At 42.1% G+C, this 25,290-nt stretch overlaps 1 protein-coding gene across 19 annotated transcripts in view; it reads right to left on the bottom strand.

Moving 5' to 3' along the window:
* Positions 1-25,290, bottom strand: part of MACF1 (microtubule actin crosslinking factor 1) — a 564,002-nt gene that overhangs the window by 153,188 nt on the left and 385,524 nt on the right. For 15 of the 19 annotated variants that reach the window (XM_063954106.1, XM_063954111.1, XM_063954117.1 and 12 more), the window contains 10 exons: positions 11,241-11,402; positions 10,713-10,883; positions 9,259-9,425; positions 7,623-7,782; positions 7,014-7,340; positions 4,273-4,357; positions 3,778-4,019; positions 3,251-3,457; positions 495-614; positions 1-108 (listed from right to left, as the gene is read on the bottom strand). In XM_063954106.1, the coding sequence (XP_063810176.1) occupies positions 1-108; positions 495-614; positions 3,251-3,457; positions 3,778-4,019; positions 4,273-4,357; positions 7,014-7,340; positions 7,623-7,782; positions 9,259-9,425; positions 10,713-10,883; positions 11,241-11,402 (1,749 nt within the window). The remainder of the gene's footprint in view (positions 109-494; positions 615-3,250; positions 3,458-3,777; positions 4,020-4,272; positions 4,358-7,013; positions 7,341-7,622; positions 7,783-9,258; positions 9,426-10,712; positions 10,884-11,240; positions 11,403-25,290) is intronic. The other 4 variants (XM_063954121.1, XM_063954124.1, XM_063954118.1 and 1 more) reach the window with 2 other exon arrangements.

The following is a 25,290-nucleotide window of genomic DNA, read 5'->3' on the forward strand; positions in this document are numbered from 1 at the left end:
TTGTAAAGTGGCTTTCTGTTCATCCCCACATGTACCTAGGATCTCTTCATGGGTGCCAACCAGTTCATCAATAGAATCCTTGTGGCGGATAATATCTACAGAGAATGCCTGCGCAGTAACAATACTGGATTAATCATCTGAGGTACTAGAACATGTTGTGTACATTGGAAAGTGCAGCTATGCATCATCGTACGAAAGGAAAGTCACTGAGCTCTGGTTACATTATAGCACATTTTATCTACAGCACAAGTTTACAGGTTAATAAGAAGTACAAGAGCATAAATTACCAGCTCAGACAAAAAGCAGACTTGTTATTTAAGCTGCATTGTCATTAAATTTGTCGACTGGACTTAAAAAAAACCCCTCAAAATGCCTTATACTGACAATATAAAACATTTTCATTTATATCACGACTGAAGAGAATAGATCAGCAGAACTGTACATTTTACCGTAAACGTTTCACATGCACATCGATAGTTAAGCAGTAGTAATACCTTTTGCACCTGGAGCTGGGCTGTGGTCTGATCCTGCTCCAAACAGATCGGCCCCAGTGCCAAAAGTTTTCTCCTGGTCTCAGTCACCCAGGCTAACTCTGCGTCAGCAGCTTGCTCATACTGCCAGGAAAGGAGCAAAGACGAAGTAGGACAATGAAGCACACACATTGCGGACACGTTGAACAGTGACAGCTTGTAGCTGGATTAAACAGTGGCAAACACACAAATCACGGTTTCCATATGCTTTTAAAAAGGGTTGTTCACCTTCAGATGACTCCATGGATGTGTTAATTTGTGCATCAGCCTGCTGAATTTAGTAAATACCATGTTCTATCTTTATACCAGCTATACAGAGTTGTACATTGCTGTTGCCCTTTGAAGTGATAAAATATTGGTCCACATACTAGATAAAATTATATGCAGAAAGCAGACTTGGATGGTATCCAAGCACAAAGCAAATGAAACAACCCTAGATTATGAAAAGACATGGGATGGAATTGCAGAGGAAGAAGTCAAAGCAAAACACAATAATTTGAAACAACATGCAGGTGGCTAAACTAAGGAAATATCCTACAACTTTCTGAAGGTGAACAATCATGTTATATGTTTAATCTATACACAGCCAAGTAAGCCATTTTGTTGGCTGAACCAATAATTTTAACTGTTTAGGAACGAGCACATTATACCTTCAAAATGGTAGACAACACAGACATTAAGCATGCAAAAGCTGCACATACAATACTGAAAAAACTAGGCGAGCTGTGGCCAAACATGACCACAGGCCAGTGCCCATCAGACACATAAGGGATTCTTAAGCACTTAATAGATACATAATAAAGATATAGCAAATAGAACTTGAACACATACAGTGACATACACTGAAACTTAGCCTGCAGAAATGTAAAATAAAAAGCAATTAAATATGAAGCAGAAAACTGCAAAGCCATGTATATCACCCCTGGGCTAAGCTGGATTTAACTGACCAGTAGTGCTGGATACTTTATTACATGACTAGCTACCTGCGCGTTAAAATGATGGAACAACATAACAGTAATGTCAGCACCGGTAGCTTTAAAGTGGCCGAACAGCGCAACACTTGAATTGCTCTGTCGGCACCATCTAGTAGCCGTAGGCATGCAAAACACTTGAATTTCCCCCATAGAGGTGAGGAGCAGTGTTTGCCTTTTATTTTATAGGACTGACTCACTTGTGTTTGATACCGAAGTTTTATTATCCAAACACATTGCAAGGTTTACATTCTACATAAAGTCTATATCATAAACTGTAAAAGATATGAAGCTAGTCTCGTGTTCACATTATTACTACATTATTATCAGACTTAACTGTATGATATATTTTTTTGCTCTTTTTCTGTGTCTTAAAAAGACACAGTTATTTTTGAAGATTGAAACTTTAATCATTAATGCTGTCAAGGGTAGGATTATTTTTAAAACATACAATTGCTAAATGGATAGCACGGGGGGATCGTCAATAAAAAAAAAAATATCACGAAAACCCCCAATTTTTTGTGGCTAATTGGTTACCCCCCCTAAGTATTGTAACAGTAATGTGCATATACATCCTTGAAAAGAAAATGGAGGAAGTCAAAGCTATGGCATAGTTTAAGACAAGCGAGGTGACATCACCCATACACACCAGAAGACTTGAAACATGTGAAAGATGAACCAACTAAAAAATTAGGAATATGAACGATTTCCCTTGAACTCCCTGACAAACGAGATTGAGTGTACACACTGAGCGATTTTACAATCGATCTGCTCTGCTGGGATTGAGGGGACTGAGCTGCATGCATGGACGACTGACGACCCGCTTCAAATGACCACGGGATGACCACGGGTGCGCACATCGTTCGCTGTGTACATACTAGACCATTTGAACAATAGATTGTTCAAAACCGTTGTTATAGCTCAAACTGATGTAAAAAAATATTCTAGTGTGTATGGGCCTCAATACGTATCATAGGAATTGAGACCTTGTATCTAGAATCCCTTCATCCTGACAGTTTTGAAAACCAGAAAGAAACAAATGAATTACTGTTTTGTGATTGGGCCATATACACACAGATATTATCATTGAGCACCTCTACTACAGTCACCATAAGGAGATCATCTACACAATTTCGTGAGCATTGTGTGATAAAACAGAGGCCATTTTTCAATATACATAAGTATATTTTATGAATGGCTTTCCAAACAACAAGTCAAGAGCTGGATAATAGACCTCACACCTCCTCTACATTGTTATGATGGGGAGACAAAGTTATACAGACGCTAAATGCAGTTGTACCAGAATAAATGTTAAATCAGGCCAAGAAAACTTCAAGAAGATATTTGAAATTACGATTTTAAATCTATTTTACCTACTTGCTAAAATGAACAAGAACAGGCTTATCACAAATGGTAAACTTATCTAAGGGGGTGTATACATTTTCAGGGCACATGACAGGGTGGGCTAAGTAGCCATCCAATCAAATGCTACCAACACCCGAGGCCACGCCCTGTTCAAATTTCTTCTGCAAAAGTAAATTGTTCTGTGGATCTTATTAGCACTGGGAGGACACTACAGATATGGAAAGAAGGAAGTTGGAAATGACAGGACAGTTTGCAGTATAAAAAAACCCCACAACATAAACCTCCCCAAATTTCTTTATACATACTGTTCTCAGGTAAAAGTAAATCATTTACAGAGAGCAGGGAGTTAGATGATGTACTGTAAGTCTCCTAATGTTTCATTACCTGTTGTGATCTTTGAATGGCAGCATCTATCTGATCCACCCTGTGTCCGATGGTGGCACTGACTGATCTATACTGCTCATTTGCTTCTGAGACAAGTTTATCTAGACCCTCTCGAGCCCTCCAGGGTACCAGCTCCAGCAGGGCACTGCCCACCTCGTTTATAGTGTCGAGAACAATACGATATTCCATGGCCTCCTTTTTTAGTTCCTGGAATAAAATAAATAAAAGTTTGTCAAACAATTGTTGTTAGGTATGTATTACATGGGTTATCAACTAGCCACATTGGGGCAGATGTATTAACCTGGAGAAGGCATAAGGAAGTGATAAACCAGTGATCTGTGCAAGGTGATAAACACACCAGCCAATCAGCTCCAATATGTAAATTAACAGTTAGGAGATGATTGGCTGCTGCCTTTATCACCTTGCATTTATCACTGGTTTATCACTTTCTTATGCCTCCTCCAGGTTAATACATCTGCCCCATTATTTCAAGTATATAGTTATAATTTTAATTAATGGTTTCTCACCTTTTGCCGCTGCTGGAATTGCGGAATTTGATCTCCAGCACGAGACTGCTTGCTTGACTGAGCCAGTTCCTCCTCTACCCGTCCCAGCCAACTAGTCAGCTCATCGTGAGTAGTCTGGAACTTGCTGGCCAGCTGCAGGGCTTGCTCCAGGGTTCGCAGAGCTTTCCCACTGGATGCTGTAATTTCAGAGTAACGGGTCTTGATGCCATCCAACTTCTCCTGGATCAGCAGCACCTCCTCTCCTATAGTTTGAAAGCAATAGATTGTAATTTTGCAAGCAGGGCCTTCCTACCTCTATGCCTGTCTGTTTTTACCCAGTTTTGTTCTATTACTGTTTTTCTAATTGTAAAGCGCAACAGAATATGCTGCGCTATATAAGAAACTGTTAATAAATAAATAAATATAAATCACAACAGCACTAATATTAACACATCAATGCACAGTTTTATTGTCAGACGAATGTATGTTAAATCGCAAAGTGAGAATGTACATTACCTGTCGTCTGCTTTAGCAGAGCCTGACCATTTTTAACAGCCTGATCCACATGTCTCTTTCTGTTGATAATTTCTTCACTTAGGGTCTGCGTGATATAAAAAAGTTCATTAGACCAGGACATCAAGGTAGAAAGACAACAGGTCTTTACTTTCCTGGTAAACATAGGAACTTGGCACAGACAGCTAAGTGACAAGGGGAGATGTACTTAGCAGTGAAGAGTGGAGAAGAGAGCCAACGGAGAAGTTGCCCATGGCAACCAATCAGCACGGAAGTAACTTTTATAATTTGCATATTATAAAGTGACACAGGGCAGCTGATTGGTTGCCATGGGCAACTTCTCCACTCTTTTCACTGCTTAGTACATCTCCGCCTAAACCAATATAAGAAGTTAGTCTGTATAAAGATTTTACTCAAGTTTTCATATACTAGTGTCACTTGTTTTTATGTTATGATGTTGATTAGAGGTGATTAGGTAATGATAAGACAAGGACTAGCAGCTGGCGCAGTGTGATGGTAGGGGCCAGATGCTGGTGCAGTGTGACACCAGGGGCCCGCAGCTGACGCAGTGTGACACCAGCGGCCTGTAGCTAGTGCTGTGTGACGGTAGGGTCCAACAGCTGGCGTGGTGTGAAGGCAGTTGTAAGCAGTTCAGCAGCAAATACTCATCAATACCTTCACATGAAAGTAGCATAAGTGGATAGGAAGTTAATGGAAATTAGCATGTGCAGTGAAGGTAATGTTGAACAGTTGGCACTATGTGAATGTAGTGACTATTTGATGGTATGTTAAGCTGCTGGCACAGTGTGAAGGTTGAGGGCAGTAGCCAAACAGTAGAAGCTGATATTTTCCTTCAAAAACAAAATTTATACACATTTCCATGGTGAAATCACGCTCCAAGTCCAGCATACACAGTGGAATGAACTGACCAGTCTCCGATCTATTCTTAGAGTATAAATTCCACCGCAAAATGGAATATTCAACTTCAGACCTTGCACCTCTTGTCAAATGGTCTGTTCCTCTGTCAAACTTGAAGCAGATAAAACTATGCAGTGATTTAGCTCATCTACAGTATGAAGGTAGTGGTGAGCAGCTGGCATTGTGTGGAAGTAGTGGAGAGTAGCAGGCAATGTGTAAAGGTAACTACGCAGATGGTAACTGTGTAAAAGTAGTAGCAATTATGATTAAAATTAGTTGAATCTAAAATATAAATAATAGGCTAACAGTGCTTTTATAAAGAGGGATGGAGTCACTATACCGGCTGTCGGGAACCCGGCGATCAGGAGATCGAAGCCAGAATCCTGACAGCCGGTGAAATACCAGCACACGGATTCCCACCAATCGCTTGATATTCGTGGAAATAGGAACTGTGGCGAGCGAAGTGAGCCACCGGGCCCGATGTGTGGTGAGCGCAGCGAGCCCACAAGGCAGACAGGATGCCGCTGTCGGTATAGTGACGGCCGGCATCCCGTCTGCCAGGATATCATATGTATCCCTCTAAAGATATAGGGGGCATTGTATGGTAAATATTTATTTGGATCTTTCTGCAGAAAAGAGTCATGAGTAATTAACAAAGGTGTAAGAAGTTTCAGGGAATTATGAAATAAACAGGGCAGAGTATTTATTGAAACTGAAAGGTTAGCATACAAAGTAGAAATAAAGACAGCCATTGCCATATATCCTGGATGTTAAAAAAAGAGAAAATAGTTGGTTTTCTTTTTACCACAATGAGAATCATGGTACAATGCAGCCATAGATTAATAATGTCACATGCACTGTAAAAATCTATAACCCCCCCCCCGCCATTTAGGTCACTGGAAAAGCATGCCCTTTCTTATATTCTAAGTGGAGCTTACAGTAATTGGCAGAACCACAACTACCCATGGTTCTCTTATCTGCTTTCCTGAGACTAAATGGTGGACCATAGAAATGTGCACAAGTGCTGTAACCCACAGCAGCCAATCTTCCAATCTTTACTAACAAGGATTTAAATGGTTCCTACCAGTTGCAGCACTTTTGTACATACAGTATTTACCTTTTTGTGCAATAATTTCCCTACATATCCCCCCACCCACTATTGGCAACGAGGAGGACATGTCAAAAACACCACATTGAAAAACTTGCTTAAATAAATGTAGGAAATACAGAATGTTCTATAGAAAAATAAAAACCTCAAAACATAAGCCTATATATCAGTGTAAAAAGCCTGTGTTAGTTGTCAACATAGAATTTCTGTGTGATCTTCTATCATATGTTAAGCGCTTGCCAGTGACTATTCCATTAGTAACAGACTCGAGAGTGCCAGTTTACTAGCAGCATACGAGATTGTCAATATGGTTATACACTAATGGATTACTGTGTAGCTGATGGCACTGATTACTGCTGGTATCTTCTAGGTGACTGTGCAGCTGCATTAGGACTAATTATCCTAACAAGTGGGTCAGCACTGGCACCAAAAAGATTTTTACAGTGCAACTGGTAAGAGCAAAGCCTCCTAGAACGATGTAATCGTATAGTTCCAAAAAATCTCAGGTCAGAAGGCTCTCCTCCAGACCAGTTACAGCTTGTAAGAACCATGAAATGGGCACACTCACACTCCGTACTAGTGTAGGCAAGTGAACCAACTTATGATAATAATTAACCTAAAAGATATTTAAGAATGTGCAATAATTGAAATGATATGGAAAATGATATAAAACAAGATAAATGACAACAAAATAAAGAATGAATGTAAATGTGGGTACCATTTGGTTTGAGTGCTGCATCTGCAGGATGTCCAACTTGTAATCCTTCACAGAGACAGAGCTTAGTTTATCCTCTACTTCCGCCAGCCAGTTCAGGACTTCCACTTCGTCCTCCCCGAACAGCCTGGCATTGCTCAAAGCTTGCCCCAGCAAAGCACCTTTTCTGCTGCACAGATCCTGCACCTCACTGTACCGAGCATGCAAGAAATCTAGTCTCTGTGACAGCCTATCACGCTCGGCTCTACAGCAGAGGGCAGAAAGACAGTCTACTAGCCTGCTGACTTCATGCACATCAGTCCCATGGACTGTAACGTCATCCTCTAGACTCTGGAAATAACCCAGAAGAAACACACCAAAAGGACAGGAAAATAAAAACAAAACACAAGTAAACAAAATTAATAAAAATGAAACAAAAAATGAAATGACATAAATAAACAAATGATATAAAATGTAAAATTGTAAATGAAAAAGAACAGGTGTAAAACAAATGCTGTTACAGGTAACATACAAATAAAAACACACATAAAATAAAGATCTGCATAATGTCACCAACATTACTGCCTAGAATCCTACTGCATATCCAAATGCTGACCTCCCCACTAGTCGTACCTTGTGGCGTAAGATCTGCTGCTGAATTTTTACTGTTTGAGTTCCAATTGGCTCTGAATTTGACAATTTTTTCTCTGTGGCTGACAGCCAGTCAAATATGGGATCAGTTGTCTCATGAAACTGTTTTGCTAATACCAATATGTCATCAAGTTGTTTCTGCCTGTGCAAAGGAGACCACAGAATCATAATTTCATGTAAGAAAGAAGTAAGCTATATACCATCTCATATCCATATTTACCTAAAAGCATCGAAATCATAAGTGTACAGCATAATAAACTCTTTTGCCATCTCTAGGGCCTCTTTGTACTGTCATGGAGAGGCCAACACAGTCTGAATTAAAGTGCCAAGAGACTGCACATGGAAGGCAGACAGGAGGACGTATGTCAGTATACCGACATCGGCATCACGCCATCCGTAATCCCGGCAGAGCGCGCATTGAGTCCGCTTGCCACACTTAGGGCCCAAAACGCTAAGTGAATGAAAAGAAGAAAAATCTAAACTAGCTATTCACAAGTACTGCTCATACGGCATGCAATTTCTCTAGCCATCTTTTCTATGTCCGGAAATGTAGCGCGTCATTCAAAATATAAGTTCGCTAACAGGTCTCACTTCAGTGAGAGGAAGGATGGAATGTCCATTTCGGTTGAACCACCTTCTGAACAATCGTCTAAATCAGGCCTGGCCAACCTGTGGCTCTCCAGTTGTTGTGAAACTACAAGTCCCAGCATGCTCTGCCACAGTTTTGCTACTAGGGAATGCTAAAACTGTGGCAGAGCATGCTGGGATGTGTAGTTTGACAACAGCTGGAGAGCCACAGGAGGGCCAGACCTGACCTAAATAAATGTCAAAAGGGGAAATAGTTAAAGGCTAGGATGCGTGAGGAAATAGGAATCCAACTATTAAAGTTACAATATAACATGAAGATTGGGTTGCTCAGGAGATTCTACCCGATGACCATATTTACATATGCTAAGACTGTCTTCCAAAAATTGTTACTCTTTCTACATTCCCAAAAATAGTGGTGGAGATTAGCATTGTCTCATTTACAACTCAAGCAAGAACCTGACTCGGGTACAAAATGTTTCTCGAGAGGGAAATATATAGGCCCTATTAAGTTATTTGACATGTACCATCTCTAGAAGTTTGTAGATATTTCAAGGTTTTATCATGACACTTCAGAGTGGAATCTACATCTCCAAAATATTATCATTACAATGAATAATTCTGCAGTGGAATTTCACTTATTAATAGGACATATGATGAACAATGTTCTGCATTACAAAAATTGAGACATCCCTCAGACAAAGAGCAATCGCCATATTATTGCCCAGTATTTTTTTTTTCAAGATATATTTTGTTTAATTCATTTGAAATAATTAGCACTATATGCTGGCTTCACCTTCCGCCTAGAAGTAGAGCCCACAGTAGCACAAATGCAGCCAACACATAACACAGAGAAATGGATATGAAAATACACTTATATTGCAAATTACTTCTGTCTATATGTTTTATTAAACATTACAGAGTCTACATAAACTGAGTACATCTTCCCCTGAATCAATCATTGCATCATTCACAGTCTTCACATGATGTGATGTGTTGTCCCAACACAAAAAATATAAGATTCTAAGCTCACCTTAACTGTGCCTTCTGCAACAAAGATGACCAATTCCCCTTAAGGGTCTCTAGTTGGCGGCTTATTTTTTCTCCATCTGCCGGATCAGCTCCCTCTGCTATTCTTGCCCCTTCTACCTGAATCATGTCCACAGTAGCTCTACGATCATCCAGGAGAAGCTGCAGGAGCTAGAAGTGGCAGTGTGAAATGAGATGTTTCTGTACCAGTGAATAATAAGATGGCCGTCCAATCCTAAATAAAAGGCTAAACGCTGCTCCTCACCTCTACGGGTGGGAATTCAAGTGTTTCGCGTATCGGCGGCCACTAAATGATGCCCCACAGAGCTTCAAGTGTTGCCCTATTTGGGCATGCACAGCCGCCGGCACTGATATTACTGCTGTTATGTCATTTTGACGTAAATTGCAGATTATAAGTACTAAAGAACAAGACATATGATGTTGAAGTTAGCTACCACACCAAATACACATGCATACTATACTGGCAAACATGGATATTTGTTAGACACAAATGAACCTCTTACAACCCGCCACAATATGGTAATGTCAGACCTCATATATTAAGTATGCACCCCACTGTAGTGTTAGCTGGGGTGGGGGATGGTGTTTAAGTGCAGGCACCCCTGGGGACGGTTGGGGTCAAGCTGCAGGAAGAAGGGGGGGGGGGGGGAAATTAGGCACCACCGGGGTGGGTTAGGATTAGGTTGCGGGTAGGGGGTTTCAGGCTGCGGGAAGGGAGGACCTACAGTTGGGGGGTATTGGGGGAGGGTAAGTATACTTACCCTACCCCCGTCGGGATTCTCTCCATCAGGATGCCCCAGTCGGTATTCTGACTGCCGGCATCCTGAATGAAGATCACACATATCACACCCCAGCAGCTGTAAGTTTCTTAGTGTGCCACTAACATTGAATCTGACCTGACACTTTCAGCTGTAAGGTATCTGTAGTGACAGGATCCAAATAATCTGGCTGCTGATCCTTTGAACACCAGCAATAACTGTGAATGCAGTCTGCTGAATGGAAAAGTGCAAAGCATTTAGCATTCACAGTCAGAGTGGAGAAAGTCAGGAATCCTATCGACATCACAAGTAATGTGAGAAAAGAAAATTAGAAAAGAAAAGCACCTCTTCCTTGCCTCCTATTCCCAAGTATAACAGCCACATCGATAAATTACACACCAGTCACAACATAAACTGAATCAGACCCTGTAGTTGGTGTACAATGTAGAGAGGATATGCACCAATACACTGTACAATTATATATATCACATCGGTACTCTTACTAGCATAGTTGGAGAAACAGAGGTAATCAGTAGAAATAAGCTATTTTTGGTGCACATATTTGAGGTTGCATTAGCTGGATGAAAGTTGCTATGGGACAAAAAATCTTTTTTATTCTGCCCATTTCTTTATAGCAGTTTTTGCTGTATGAACTCAAACGCCATATTTGGCTATGTACCTTTTGCTCCTGGATTTGAGCCTTCACCACCTTGTACTCTGCGGATGGTGGTTTTTGGTTGGCAATCAGGTCTTCTGTGTCGGTAAGCCAGCTGAGCAATGGTTCCAAAGCATCCTGGAATTTCCCACAATGCAGCAGAGCTTCCTGTAGCTGCGTAACCCGCTCTGCCACCTGTGTAGCAAACATTGTCTTATTACGCACTGTAAGAAAGCACTCTCAGGTGACAAGGCACTGGGGGGAAGGGACTAGCAGCATTCAAACATAAATGTGATTTAACAGCCGGCTTAGAGAAACAGTTCCAAGCTGTACAAGTCAGATGGTCTCATCTCTAACACCCACACACTGTCTATCTCACTGGAAATTAAATCTAAATCCTCCCACCACATCTCTGTGCAATATAAGGTGTAAATTCTACTTCTCCAAAGATAAGCTAACAAAATTCAGAAATACTGCATGCTGATTGCGCTTTTCTGTCCTTCTCCTGCTCACGCATATACAGGGGTTCAAAAACACACCATACACCCTCACCTTCTTGTTTAGTGTGTTCCATTTGGTGTTTAATTCCTCGGTGTCATGTTCTAGACCATGCACATCACAATTTTTGTCTGCACTCTGTATCAGCCCCTGACCAAGACCATTTACTTGCTGCAACTTCACCTGTAAAGAGTCTACCTGCTCTTTTTGGAAAACCTGGAGAGGAAGACAAAAGAACAAGTCATGTGACCACAACAGGAAATGTATTTTTTAATTTTTACCAAAGCTCCCACAATTTTGCACATTTTTATTTTCCTCACAGGTAAACATAAATGCCAGTTCTAACCATATATAAAGGATTTCAAGTAACACTTTACATACATTACTAAACCTATTGTGTCTCTCACTTTACTAGAACATGTCACACTGGCCATCATGTTATAAGAAACCAACTCTGCTTGCTCTTCACACCTGGCAGGTAATAGCAGTGTTCTCCCCAGGCTTTGCTTTTTGTGCAGTACGTCCAGCAAAAATCCCCTCCCACCCAGCACCAGCACTCATCCAGCGCTGTCACCTCCAGGCTGAATGGAGCTGCTCCATTGTGTCCCTGTTTCCCAAATGGATGGTCAGCTATTGCCGGCACATAATGTATGCAACTGGTGCCTCTGCAGTGCATAGTGTGTATGGATGGAGAGGATGGAAGATGGCGCTGTGACATCAGCACTGTGCGACTTATTGGCTGTGCAACAGTGCAACTCACAGCTTGGACCCACCCCGCCAGAACGAGAGCACTGGCCATCTTGACCCACACTGTTGGGTGGCCCCTGTTGGAAGAATTCCAGCTGTCACCTCCACCTAGACATCCCTTGAGACACTCCCGTACCGGCTTGTTGCTCAGCAAAAAAAACTTTCTTGGGAGAACACTGTAAAAAAAACACTAACTCCTCCTGTACTTGTCACTACTGCCAAGCAGAAAACACACATATTCTGTCAAAGGGAATTAAATTATCCTATCCAAATTTATATTTTAGGGAAGTTCTTGCAGTAAACTTGAGCTCTGATTGAATTATGGCTGATCAGTGCCTTGCATGTACAGTCCACAGCTGTATATAAGACACTAGAAAAGGAAATCAAATCTTATCGCGGGGATGAAGCTCTTGAGTTAAGTACCCAGAGTAATTCAATTGCTCACATGTTGAAACTGTGACTAGTGGATTTCTGCTTGCACCCTCCCAAGATACGAGCAGAAATCTTCTTTTAACTATTGTCTAGATCACAGCATGGGATGTAGTTAAAATGCAGCCGATCGGGATCCCGGCGGTCAAAATACAGACGCCAGAATCTTGATGGTTGGCATAATGCCGGCATTAAAATACAGACGCCTGGAATCCTGAACGTTCTTTTAGTACAGGGATGGGGAACCTTCAGTCCTCCTGCTGTTGTTGAACTACACATCCCAGCATGACCTGCAACAGTTTTAGCATGGCCAAATAGCTAAATTGTAGCAAGACATGCTGGTATGTGTAGTTCAACAACATCTGGAGGGCCGAGGGTTCCCCATCCCTGTTTTAGCAGGATGCGCTCGCGTCCTGCCGTGGTGAGTGGAAGGTTAGGTTTAGGCAGTAGAAGGGGGTTTATTGTGCAGGGAAGGGGGTTAGGGACCAAGTGGGTAGGGTTAGGTTTAGGTAGCGGGGAAGGGAGGGTTAGGGTTACTCACCAGCAGGGGGGGGAGTTAGGTTTAGGTAGCGGGGAAGGGAGGGTTAGGGTTACTCACCAGCGGGGAGGTTGAGATAGCGGGGAAGGGAGGGTTAGGCACCCAGAAGGGAGGATTAGGGTACTTTCTGGGGAGCTGTCGGGATTCTGATAGATGGGATGCTGTTGTTGGTATTCTAACCGCTGGCATCCCGTCCATCGGTATATCATACTGATTCCCACAGCATCACTCCCGGCACTTAATCCAGGAGATGTAGGCTATTCAACTAACCCTGGTCATTAGTCGTGGTATGGTTCATCTACCAGGTTAAGTGCCAGGCGTGATACAGTCAACTGAATAGCTCCAGGCACTTAACCTGGGAGCAACATCCCCGCAATGAGAAATGACTTACACCCGCCTAGGACTCAAATGTAACTGGATCAGGTATGAAAGGGGTGACATTAAAAACTCAGCCAGCATAACAAATTAGCAGCCTATTGGGGCTGAAGCATAGATAATACAACAGTTATTATTTATTTACCAGTTATTTATATAGCGCACACATATTCCACAGCACTTTACATAGAGAATATTTGGCCATTCACATCACTCCCTGCCCCAGTGGAGCTTACAATCTATATTCCCTACCACATGTACACACAGATACATTCGTACTAGAGTTCATTTTGTTTGAAGACAATTAACCTACCAGTATATTTTTGGATTGTGGGAGGAAACCGGGGTGCCCGGAGGAAACCCATGCAAGTACGGGGAGACTATACAAACTCCGCACAGTTAGGGCCATAGTGGGAAATGAACCCATGACCGCAGCGCTGTGAGGCAGTAATGCCAACCATTACACCAACATCTGAAGAAATTGCTAAAGAAATGTGGCATCATGGGACAGAAGTAAAACAATGTCCACCCACCAAAAACAGAATGCTAGAGGTTTTAAATGAACCCCACTGACAAAACTACACAAACCGTAATAGCATGGAATTAATGTAAATACTATATGTGTATAGTGTACAAGCACCTCTCTAGCTTTCCCTTTCAATACATACTAGCATGCATGCACTGAAAATGCAGCATCATATGTAAATTCTGTAGATGCACTACATTTGAAAAGGATTTTATTTCCCAAAAAATTATTTTAATCTCTGTTTTTTGACTAGAGCTATAACCCGTTAACTGCAACTGCAATCTTTCACTGAAGGATGGATGACATCATTTCAGGGGATTGTTTTGAGTCATAAAAACAGGGTCAGGTCACATACGACAGCCAAACTGACATCAGAGAGGGAAAGAACAGGAAACACGTTTCCAAAACAGAAATGATGAACAGCAAGACCAGTGACCTGTGCGCTCAGGGAGACAGGCATTGTGCTTCTGGGAGAAAATCATTTGGAACTTGATTTTTTTTTGCAGGTTATCTTACTCATAGACAACACCATTTTTCTATTGCACAATTATTTAAAACTAAGCAACCATTAATATTCTTGCTATGCATGCTTATTGTAAACCTAATCATATGACTTGTGCATAGCATGCATTACTTATTGGGCATCATTTTCATGAGAGCAAAAACAAATAATAAAGAGATTGCTTTGAGGTAGCAAAATAATGAGCAATAATATTTTAGATCAGTCGATTAAATTGCTGTTCTGAAAGTATGCGGACCTGTTCACTGCCTGAAAATCGGTCTACATCCTTTGGACTGTAACCTGTCCAAACCTCACTACCACCACTGTTCAGCAGGCAGTGAATGGAGATTATCTCCATACATCTTGCTGTATTGGGCCACTGATCCTCCCAGCACCCATCTCCGCTACCCTACCCTGCAGTCTATGGCCAACTTAAGGCTGCACTTGTACATTCCTAGCCAACAATGATTCATACTTGCCTACCTGACCCTCTCCATGAGGGAGAAAATGCTCTGTTCCTGGACTTTCCTGGTAATGTATGATTGCCATCACCTGTGGTGAGCTAGTTAATTGATAAGAAAGGTGTTTCACCACAGGTGATGGCAATCATACATTACCAGGAAGGTCCAGGAACAGAGCATTTTCTCCCTCATGGAGAGGGTCAGGTAGGCAAGTATGCAATGATTCACATTACTTTGACTAATCATTTTAGACTATGGTCTAGGCCAGGTGTAGCCAACCCTGGTCCTCGAGAGCTACCAACAGTTAACGTTTTGCAGGTCTCCTCACAGAATCACAAGTGAAGTGATTAGCTCCACCTGTGGATCTTTTAAAATATGTCAGTGAGTAATGACTGCACCTGTGCACCTGCCAGGTGACCTGGAAAACGTGAACTGTTAGTAGCTCTGGAAGACCAGGGTTGGCTACCACTGGTCTAGGCAATACTCCTATAATTTAAAGTAAGTTTTGTAATACCAAATAAGTCTGAAAACTAATACTTTTTGTGTCTGAACTACAGCAAGGGTGATCTTAATCTGTTTTTAATACTATACTACACAAACATAGATAAAAGATACACAATATAATCCTATCGCAGTTGCCTTATATGGTACAGGTTGAGTATCCCTTATCCAAAGCGCTTGGGACCAGAGGTATTTTGGATATGGGATTTTTCCGTATTTTGGAATAATTGCATCCCATAATGAGATATCATGGTGATGGGGCCTAAATCTAAGCACAGAATGCATTTATGTTTTATATGCACCTTATACACACAGCCTGAAGGTAATTTTAGCCAATATTTTTTATAACTTTGTGCATTAAACAAAGTGTGCGTACATTCACACAATTCATTTATGTTTCATATACACCTTATATGCACAGTCTGAAGGTCATTTAATACAATATTTTTAATAACTGTGTGTATTAAACAGAGTTTGTGTACATTGAGCCATCAGAAAACAAAAGTTTCACTATCTCACTCTCGCTCAAAAAAGTCCGTATTTCGGAATATTCCGTATTTAGGATATTTGGATATGGGATACTCAACCTGTAATATTATACACAATATGGGAGACTGGCACTTAACGTCAAAGTCAGGATACGTTTTTCCATTCATACAAGTGTTGTACCCTGCAGAATACTTGAGAGTGCCCTAGTGGGTGCAATGAATAACTCTAAGCAGTCTGTTAGTGCAGGAAATTAAACATGTACCAAGCAAGTGGGAGCGCAGGGCTCAGTGTAGGGCCGGCAGAAAAACACACTGATCAATGACATACTGAATAAGCCAATGTATATTACAATGTATTATAGTGATACTGAAAAAAAAAAAAAAGGCCAAACAATTGAGTCAGGAAAGACTACATGTTTTTTCTCTTCCAAGTTAAAACTTCATTGAGCTTGGGCTATTTACATAAAATCTTATTTCATATCTGAAAACTTTGTTCCATGTCACTAAAAAATATTTACAAAGACAAAAACAAAACTGACATACTGTATACTGTACTTTGAGAGAAAAAAATTGAACATGTATTAAAGCTAAAAGTCAGAATACTTTGCCAATTAAATGTCTAAATAATATTTAATCCCCTTTCTGCAATGAGCTCCTTGCTTCTCTGGAAGCAACGGGCTTAAAGTCCTCCCGTAAAGCAGACTAATTAAACATGAATTGATTTAATCCGAACACAAATACATATTAATATGTGAGCGGGCCCTGCACATTAGTAGTCTAGCATTTGATACAAATGTGTTTCACTGGGGGGGAAATAAGCAGCAGGACTCAAATGACCATTTTAGGTCTAGGAAATCACAGCTATGCAATGAAACACTGAGCAGGAGCAGCAGTGAAATAACTTACTTAGACATCACTGTACATATGAAGCCCTGACTCTAGCTGGATTGCCAGGCATATATAGGGGTATATGCAATTCACGGTGAATCGCGGCAATTTTTCGCCGTTTTTTAATTCGACTTAATTCGACAGGTGAATTCCGGAAGGTGGCTGCCGGAATTCACCATATTCAATGAAAAACGGATTCGCCAGAACCGCGGGCGAAAATCGTCCGATTTGGCGGATTTTGCCGCGATTTTAAAAAACGGGAAAAACCCGAAAAAAAAAATGGCGTGGGGTCCCCCCTCCAAAGCATAACCAGCCTCGGGCTCTTCGAGCTGGTCCTGGTTCTAAAAATGCGGGGAAAAATTGGGCAGGGATCCCCCGTATTTTTAAAACCAGCACCGGGCTCTGCGCCTGGTGCTGGTCCCAAAAATACGGGGGACAAAAAGAGTAGGGGTCCCCCGTATTTTTAACACCAGCATCGGGCTCCACTAGCTGGACAGATAATGCCACAGCCGGGGGTCACTTTTATGCCGTGCCCTGCGGCCGTGGCATTAACTACCCAACTAGTCACCCCTGGCCGGGGTACCCTGGGGGAGTGGGGACCCCTACAATCAAGGGGTCCCCCCCCCCCAGCCACCCAAGGGCCAGGGGTGAAGCCCGAGGCTGTCCCCCCCATCCAATGGGCTGCGGATGGGGGGGCTGATAGCCTTTTGTGATAATAAAAAGATATTGTTTTTTCCAGTAGTACTACAAGTCCCAGCAAGCCTCCCCCGCAAGCTGGTACTTGGAGAACCACAAGTACCAGCATGCGGGAGAAAAACGGGCCCGCTGGTACCTGTAGTACTACTGGAAAAAAAATACCCAAATAAAAACAGGACACACACACCGTGATAGTAAAACTTTATTACACACTACCGACACACACATACTTACCTATGTTGACACGCCGACTGCCACGGTCCCGACGATCCGAGGGTACCTGTGAAAAAATTATACTCACCTTCCAGCGTCCAGAGGTACATCCACGTCCAGAGATAATCCACGAACTTGTTAAAAAAACAAACCGAACACCCGCTCCATAGCGGACTGAAAGGGGTCCCATGCTGACACATCAGACCCCTTTCTCCCGAATGCCGGGACATCACGTGACTCCTGTCACTGAAGTCCCTTCAGCCAATCAGGAAGCGCTACTTCCGTGGCGCTCACCTGATTGGCTGTGCGCTGTCTGTGCTGTGACAGCGCATCGCAAAGCCGCTCCATTCGTTTCAATGGTGGAAACTTAGCGGCTAGCGGGGGGGGTTACCTGCGGTCAGCCGCTGACCGGCGGGTGACCTCACCGCTAGCCGCTAAGTTCCCACCATTGAATATAATGGAGCGGCTTTGCGATGCGCTGTCACAGCACAGACAGCGCACAGCCAATCAGGTGAGCGCAACGAAGTTGCGCTTCCTGATTGGCTTTAGAGACCTTTCTGTGACAGCTGTCACTGACAGGTCTCATTCGTGGAAAGGGGTCTCATGTGTCAGCATGGGACCCCTTTCAGTCCGGTGGTCGGGTATTTGCGATTTGTTATTTTGCCAAGTACGTGGATGTATCTCTGGACCATGGCTGAGGTGAGTATATTGAACTTTTCTTTTCAGGTATCCGTGGATTCTACTTGGAGAAGAGGACCGATGTCGGCGTGTGAACATAGGTAAGTATGTGTGTGTCGGCAGTGTGTAATAAAGTTTTACTGTCACGGTGTGTGTGTCCTGTTTTTATTTGGGTATTTTTTCCCCAGTAGTACTACAGATACCAGCGGGCCCGTTTTTCTCCCGCATGCTGGTACTTGTGGTTCTCCAAGTACCAGCTTGCGGGGGAGGCTTGCTGGGACTTGTAGTACTGCTGAAAAAAACAATATATTTTCATGATCACAAAAGGCTATCAGCCCCCCCATCCGCAGCCCATTGGATGGGGGGGGACAGCCTCGGGCTTCACCCCTGGCCCTTGGGTGGCTGGGGGGGGGGGGGGACCCCTTGATTGAAGGGGTCCCCACTCCCCCAGGGTACCCCGGCCAGGGGTGACTAGTTGGATATTTAATGCCACGGCCGCAGGGCACGGCATAAAAGTGACCCCCGGCTGTGGCATTATCTGTCCAGCTAGTGGAGCCCGATGCTGGTGTTAAAAATACGGGGGACCCCTACTCTTTTTGTCCCCCGTATTTTTGGCACCAGCACCAGGCGCAGAGCCCGGTGCTGGTTTTAAAAATACGGGGGATCCCCTGTCAATTTTCCCCCCGCATTTTTAGAACCAGGACCAGCTCGAAGAGCCCGAGGCTGGTTATGCTTTGGAGGGGGGACCCCACGCCATTTTTTTTTAGGATTTTACCGTTCCAGCAATAAAAAAAAAAAAAAAAAATTTAAAAAATATATAAATAATATTTGTGCCTCCAAAAAAAAAAAAAAAAAAGTACCTAATCCCTTCTAATATAAATAGATATGCTATTCCTAAAAAAAAAAACACCAAAAAAAACATGTTTAAAATTTTTTTTATTGTTTTCACCCTCCAAAGTGTGGCGGATTGAAAATGACGAATTTGCTGTCTAAAAGCACTGCTGTCGAATTTCCAAACTTGAATTGAATATGCTTTGGTCGAATTGCAGCACTTGTATCATTGCAGAAAAGTCGAATTTGCAAAAATTCGAATTTCAAAAAGTCGAATTTTGAAAGTCCGTTTTTTGGTCGGAAAGCACTGAATTGCATAGGCGAATTTTTTTTTTGGGCGAAAATGACCCGAAATTCGACAATTTCGGGAATTCGACCGCAATTGCATATACCCCATAGATTGCTTATGATGCACAGGAAAGAATTAGATTATGTTTTTCTGTGACAGGTAGTCTTCTTTATGTAGCACCAAAAAATGATAACCGATTCTCACCATAGCTTGTGTAATAACTGTTTAAAGGACACATATTTAGTGACCATAGAACTAGCCAACCACATACACTACATAATTGTTTAAAGCTATAATACCGTAGAGAGAGAAGAAAAAAAACAAAAAAACCCAACTAAAATGGCCCCTCTCCATAACCGAAGCTCTTAGCTGCTTTACGCTGCCTCTGTTTCTTTCACAGCCATGGCTGAAATCCATGAGGTTTATGGGTCAATTAAAGTGTATCCAGAGTAGGCGTAACCGAGATCTAATAGTAACAAGCATACCAATTACTGCTAGATGACCCTCACCTTGGATCTACTAGTGCTGCCTTCCAGGGGAGCTCAACTTCAAGTATCCCCTGCACACATACAGACAGGAAACTTACCATAATAAGTCAAATCTAGTTTATTGATCAATTGGCTGTACACTTTTGTATGTATGTAACTAGTGCTGCAGTGAGTTTTGCTTAGTGCTTCTTGCCCCATTTGACTATACCCGGCAAGTGTCAGCACAGTTGAATACGTCTCAATGGGAAATGCAATTGTAAATGCAATCAGATAAAAGGTATAGGCGAGAACTTCCTTTTTGTAAAACAAAAGCACAGATTACACGCATTTGTTAATGCATGCAACCTGTAATGTTGTTTATGACTGTTTTTATTTTCACTTTCACAATTAGAATAACGAAACACATAATAAACAGCAGTGTGTATGTACCCTAACATATTTACTGGATGCAACCTTATGATCAAATCTTACTTTTACATGATTCTTGCAGCTTATTTCTTTCTACCGGTAAATATTCAAATGGTAATTATACAAGTGTAATCATAAATGTAAAAAGATTGCTGTTATTTGCATCTTATTTCCACTAATGATAGGATTCTGCGGGGCAATATATATTTGAAGCAGATATACTTTATAAAGTAAGGCAGGATGCATAGAAGGGAGGTCAGTGTATGAATAGGAACATACACAGTCGACTAGTGCCATTGGGGGTCATTCCGAGTTCGCTCGCTAGCAGTTTTTAGCAGTCGTGCAAACGCTAAGCCGCCGCCCTCTGGGAGTGTATTTTAGCTTAGCAGAAGTGCGACCGAAAGGATCGCAGAGCGGCTACAAAAAAAATTGTGCAGTTTTAGAGTACCTCCAGATCTACTCAGCGCTTGCGATCACTTCAGACCATTCAGTTCCGGATTTGACGTCACAAACACGCCCAGCGTTCGGTCAGCCACGCCTGCGTTTTTTTAAGCATTCCCTGAAAACGGTCAGTTGACACCCAGAAACGCCTCCTTCCTGTCAATCACTCTGCGGCGGCCATTGTGACTGAAAAGCTTTGCTAGACCTTGTGTAAAAATACATCGCCCATTGTGAAAGTACGTCGCGCATGCGCAGAAGTGCTGGTTTTTTACTTAATTCGCAGCGAACATTTTCAGCTAGCGTTCAACTCGGAATGACCTCCATAGTTAGTGGCAAGGTGTGGCTATGCATGTCACAGCAGTCACTCCGTATCACAATTCTAATGCTTGCAAGGATAAATCTGCCATGTTGGTGGTCGCAATGTGCTGGTGAAATAGTCAGAACCTCACAGCCATCAGCCCAAATTGAAAACTACCCAACAGCATATATTTTAGCTGTATTCTTACTGTTTATTAATTGGGTCTCAATGTGAGGGAAGAACTTAGTTATGAGAAATTAGTTCATATTACAGTCTCTGAGCACTACACGGTAAGGAACTAGAACTTTGAGGGAAAATAACTATCATTTTAGACTTCAATATAACTGTGTATTAAGGGCCTAATTCAGATCTGATCTGATCAATTTAGATTTCAGTTTGAACACACCCCACCCAAATCTCATGCACATGGTACAGAGACAATTAGCCAAGGTATCTTACCGCAGCTATTTGGATTCCTGCCTATGTGTTTTCTCGTGCAAAAGGGTCATTTTTTACACTAAAATAAAACAAACTATACTTGTATAACCAGATAATGAACATGGCGGGGGCAAGGCGGGGCGGGGCGGGAGGGGGGGGGGGGGGGGCGGCGGGGGAATAATCACCAAAAAACAACCACCTTTTTTTGGCTAGAAAAATTACTTTGTCTTATAGGATACCCCCCTAATTTAATAACCCAAAGAAAATTTGCTTTGTTATTGTATTTAATTATTAAGATCCCTATGTGGAGAGATTTCTACACCATTCTGCTCCTACAGATTCTCCCAGCAGCAGCTTTTTCCATACTTGATGTGCTGGAGCTCACCGCCTACATCAAGCTATGAAAAGCACTGTGCACTAGTGATCTATAATTAACCATTGGGTGAACAGGCGATGTGCTAATCAGGAATGCAGTCATCTCTAAAGTTATGCAAGCACAGGGTCTCATCCTAATCTCACCCATACACTTGATCCAAAGTGTTTTGTTTCATAATAATAATAATAATATAATAACAACAACAACAACAACAACAACAACAACGGGCTTATATGAACACTGTGCATTAGGCATTGCATACATTATATCAAGTATAAACTTGTTTGAGGACTGAAATGCAATTAGCCCTACAATAATTTCAATAAAGTTATAGGAATTTGTGAAAATTATATAGATGTACATGCGATTTTTAAAGACAGATTTGGTACCTCTTGATCTTGCACAGGTTCCTCACTAGTACCAGAGGACAATATGCAGTGGGCATCCACAATGTGTGTTGTACAGGTGGTATCCTCAGAAATGTCACTAGCAGTCTGTAAAGCCAAACAAGCCTCTACTTGCTTCTCTGATAGCAGACTATTGTCAGTTGTGTTTACAGACAGAGAGCAGCTGTCACTCACAGCTGAAAACTGAACACGTGCACTGAGCTCTTCTGATGCATGCTCAAATTCAGTGTCGTCCTGAGAAGCGTGTAATAAAACTTGTGGTCCTATCACTGCAGGAAACTCTGACTGTCCTTCCTTAATATGCCTTAAAGATATGACGTCTTTACAGTGGTTTTCAGCTGACTGTAGTATATTGTGAGCATTTAATTCCAATTCAACGGTCAGGGAGACAGGAACGTTTTCAAATAATGAGATATCTTCTGAATCAGTTTCGAGGGGCACCTGAAAGTCACTGCAGGAAAAACTAAATTGCTGCACAGTTACTGGGGAAACTACTTCCCTAGCCACTAGAACAGGATGTTCTCCTACATTTTCACCTGGACTGAGACAATGTTGTTCACAAGCCAAGTTGTAAGTAGTTAACGACCAAGGAATGCCAACTTGCAACAATGGCTGCTCTGAGTCATTAGATTCAAAGCTCAGATTATTAACTTCAATCAGTGTATCAGAGTTTTCTTCTACTGTACTTTCTGCAACTGCCTCATGGGATTCCAGGGATGATGAGTGATCTACAATATTGTCCACCTCGGATATATTTGCGTCATGAGGTGTACAACACATGCCTTCTTCACGTGACGATTTATCCTGTTTAAGAGATGCCAGTATAAGGTCTATGGGCCCACTGGGCAAATCCTCCAAGATAGGCTCCAAGGGGAAAACAGCTGCCTCTGCAACCAGGATTTCAGAATTACCTTGTGAACAGGTGGATACGTCATCTTCAACAATGGACTGGCATACAGCATCACTGATTGTAACTGTTCCTGTATGGTCAGCATTTTGTACTACATGAGGCGGTGATGCATTTATATCTAACATCTGAAGCATGTTAGACTTGATGTTTCTCTCTGTAATACCACTGTCAACAACTGAGGTTAAGTCAAATAGGCTGTGCTTCATACAGTTTTCGCTAATCATTTCATCATTATTTTTTCCATTTATTTCATAAGCATCATCCTGTAATTCTTGCAGTTCACCTGCTGATGTGGAATTCTGCAGACTGTGCATAAAAGTTTCATCTGGAAGGTTATTGGACCCCTCAGTGCTGAAGACTGCCAACTCTCCCCCATCAGAAACCTCATCACAGGAGTCTGCTGAAATAATATCAAGGCTCTGAAAAGATGCTTCACAAGTCCAAGATTCATCTGGCTGCTCTGAACTTCCCAAACATGAGTCCCTCTCTATGTCACATACAGGCGAGTGAGACTCTGAGTGCTGAACACAGATGCTTTCTTTTGCTTCCTCCATCTCTCCTTGAACAAATTCAGGTGTGTCATATTCGCCTATTACATTTGGTTGATTTAAAGGTTCTGTTTTTAGCACACCTTCATGGTGACTTATAGCATTATTATTACTATATAACAAACAAACAGGAGTTGATTCTTCCACCTGAGGTACAGGAAGTTCTGGTAAATTCAAACAAGTATCTGTCTCATGAACAAGTGCATCTGCAGAGGTTGCCGCTTTGTCTGAATTGCTTACAGAACATAGATATGTTTCCGTTACTGAGCATGTATTTATGACACTCTGTTCACTGGGTGCGCTTGTGATTGGCATTACTTTATCAGTTACAGTGGAAGTCACATCATTAGGATATTCTACATTTGATTGGTCATCCATAGCTCTCACTGCTGGGCTCAGTATCTGATCGGTTGACAGGTCTGTACAGTTACCTTCAACAGACTGACAAATGTGGTCTTGTACTTTGTCTAGTTCTGAAGTTTTACTGTTCTCATTTAGAGTTTTACATAAAACAGCAGGGACACCTTGTGATACAGTCTCATAGTCCATTTTGTGTTCCTCCAGCTCTTGGACAGTCTCCTGAAGCTCAGTAGACTGATCTGCTTCTACACCCAGACATTGTTCCTCCAGTTCCAGGAACAACTGGTCAGAGTCTGTGTCTGAATCACTATAGCTGCCCAGTTTATCACAGTACCTTCTTGTGATTCTTCCTGCACTAACAGCTGAGTAGCAGCTGTATTCCTGATTTGACTCATCTTTAGATATAAACCAGTGGCTAGTTTCTGAAATCATATTATCACCAGGAAAGGAAATGAATGAGCTTAAATTGCTAGTAGAATCTGCTTTATCTGGAGACCCTTTATCAGTAATAATGCAGTTTATTTCCTTTATTTTACATGACAGCATGTGTTCATCACGCTCTGTCACCACAGCAGGGCAAGCGCTACCAGATTCCAGGTCTTCCCACTCCTCTTCTGCTTCCATTAGTATCTTCCGCTCGTCCTCCTCAAACTTTAGCTCTGATTCAGTCTTCTGTTTTAAATTTGGCACAATAAGGACATTTAACGATTCATCTAACACTTCATCACTTAAACACGGAGATAAGGGCAAAGTCTCAATCACACATTCCTCATAAACCATTTCAGCAGCTTTATGGTGTGCATCACTTAGACTTCCCTTGATAAAACTCTTGAGTGCCCTTGGCCATGTGGCACTAGGAAAATTGTGCCCAGGTTTTGAATAAGCGCACAGACTGGATGTATTTTCTTGCACTAGCAAAGGATCTTGCTCATACTCACTGTCATTGTAATAATCAAAACTCTGAACGTGCTGGCATTGAGAGTCTACTTTATGCTCCAAGCTCGGATTCCCTGAAACCACAGAGGAGAGTGCAGGGGTCCTACTATGTCCTGAGATGGAAGATATGGACCCACTTTGATCACATGAAGAGTGCTTTGAGCTGTCAGGTAAGAGCTGACTGAACTCTGTATTGTCATGCAGGGAATGATTTGAGGTACCTGTCTCTGAAACCTCACTTAGAGACGCCTCTATACGGTCTGCAAAGTCTGGGAAGTTTGGTGGCATAAAAGCCTTCCAGGACCTTCGGTTGACATTTTCTTTGCGGTCAG

Source organism: Pseudophryne corroboree, chromosome 2 (genome assembly GCF_028390025.1).
Source record: "Pseudophryne corroboree isolate aPseCor3 chromosome 2, aPseCor3.hap2, whole genome shotgun sequence".
In the NCBI taxonomy this organism is placed as follows: domain Eukaryota; kingdom Metazoa; phylum Chordata; class Amphibia; order Anura; family Myobatrachidae; genus Pseudophryne; species Pseudophryne corroboree.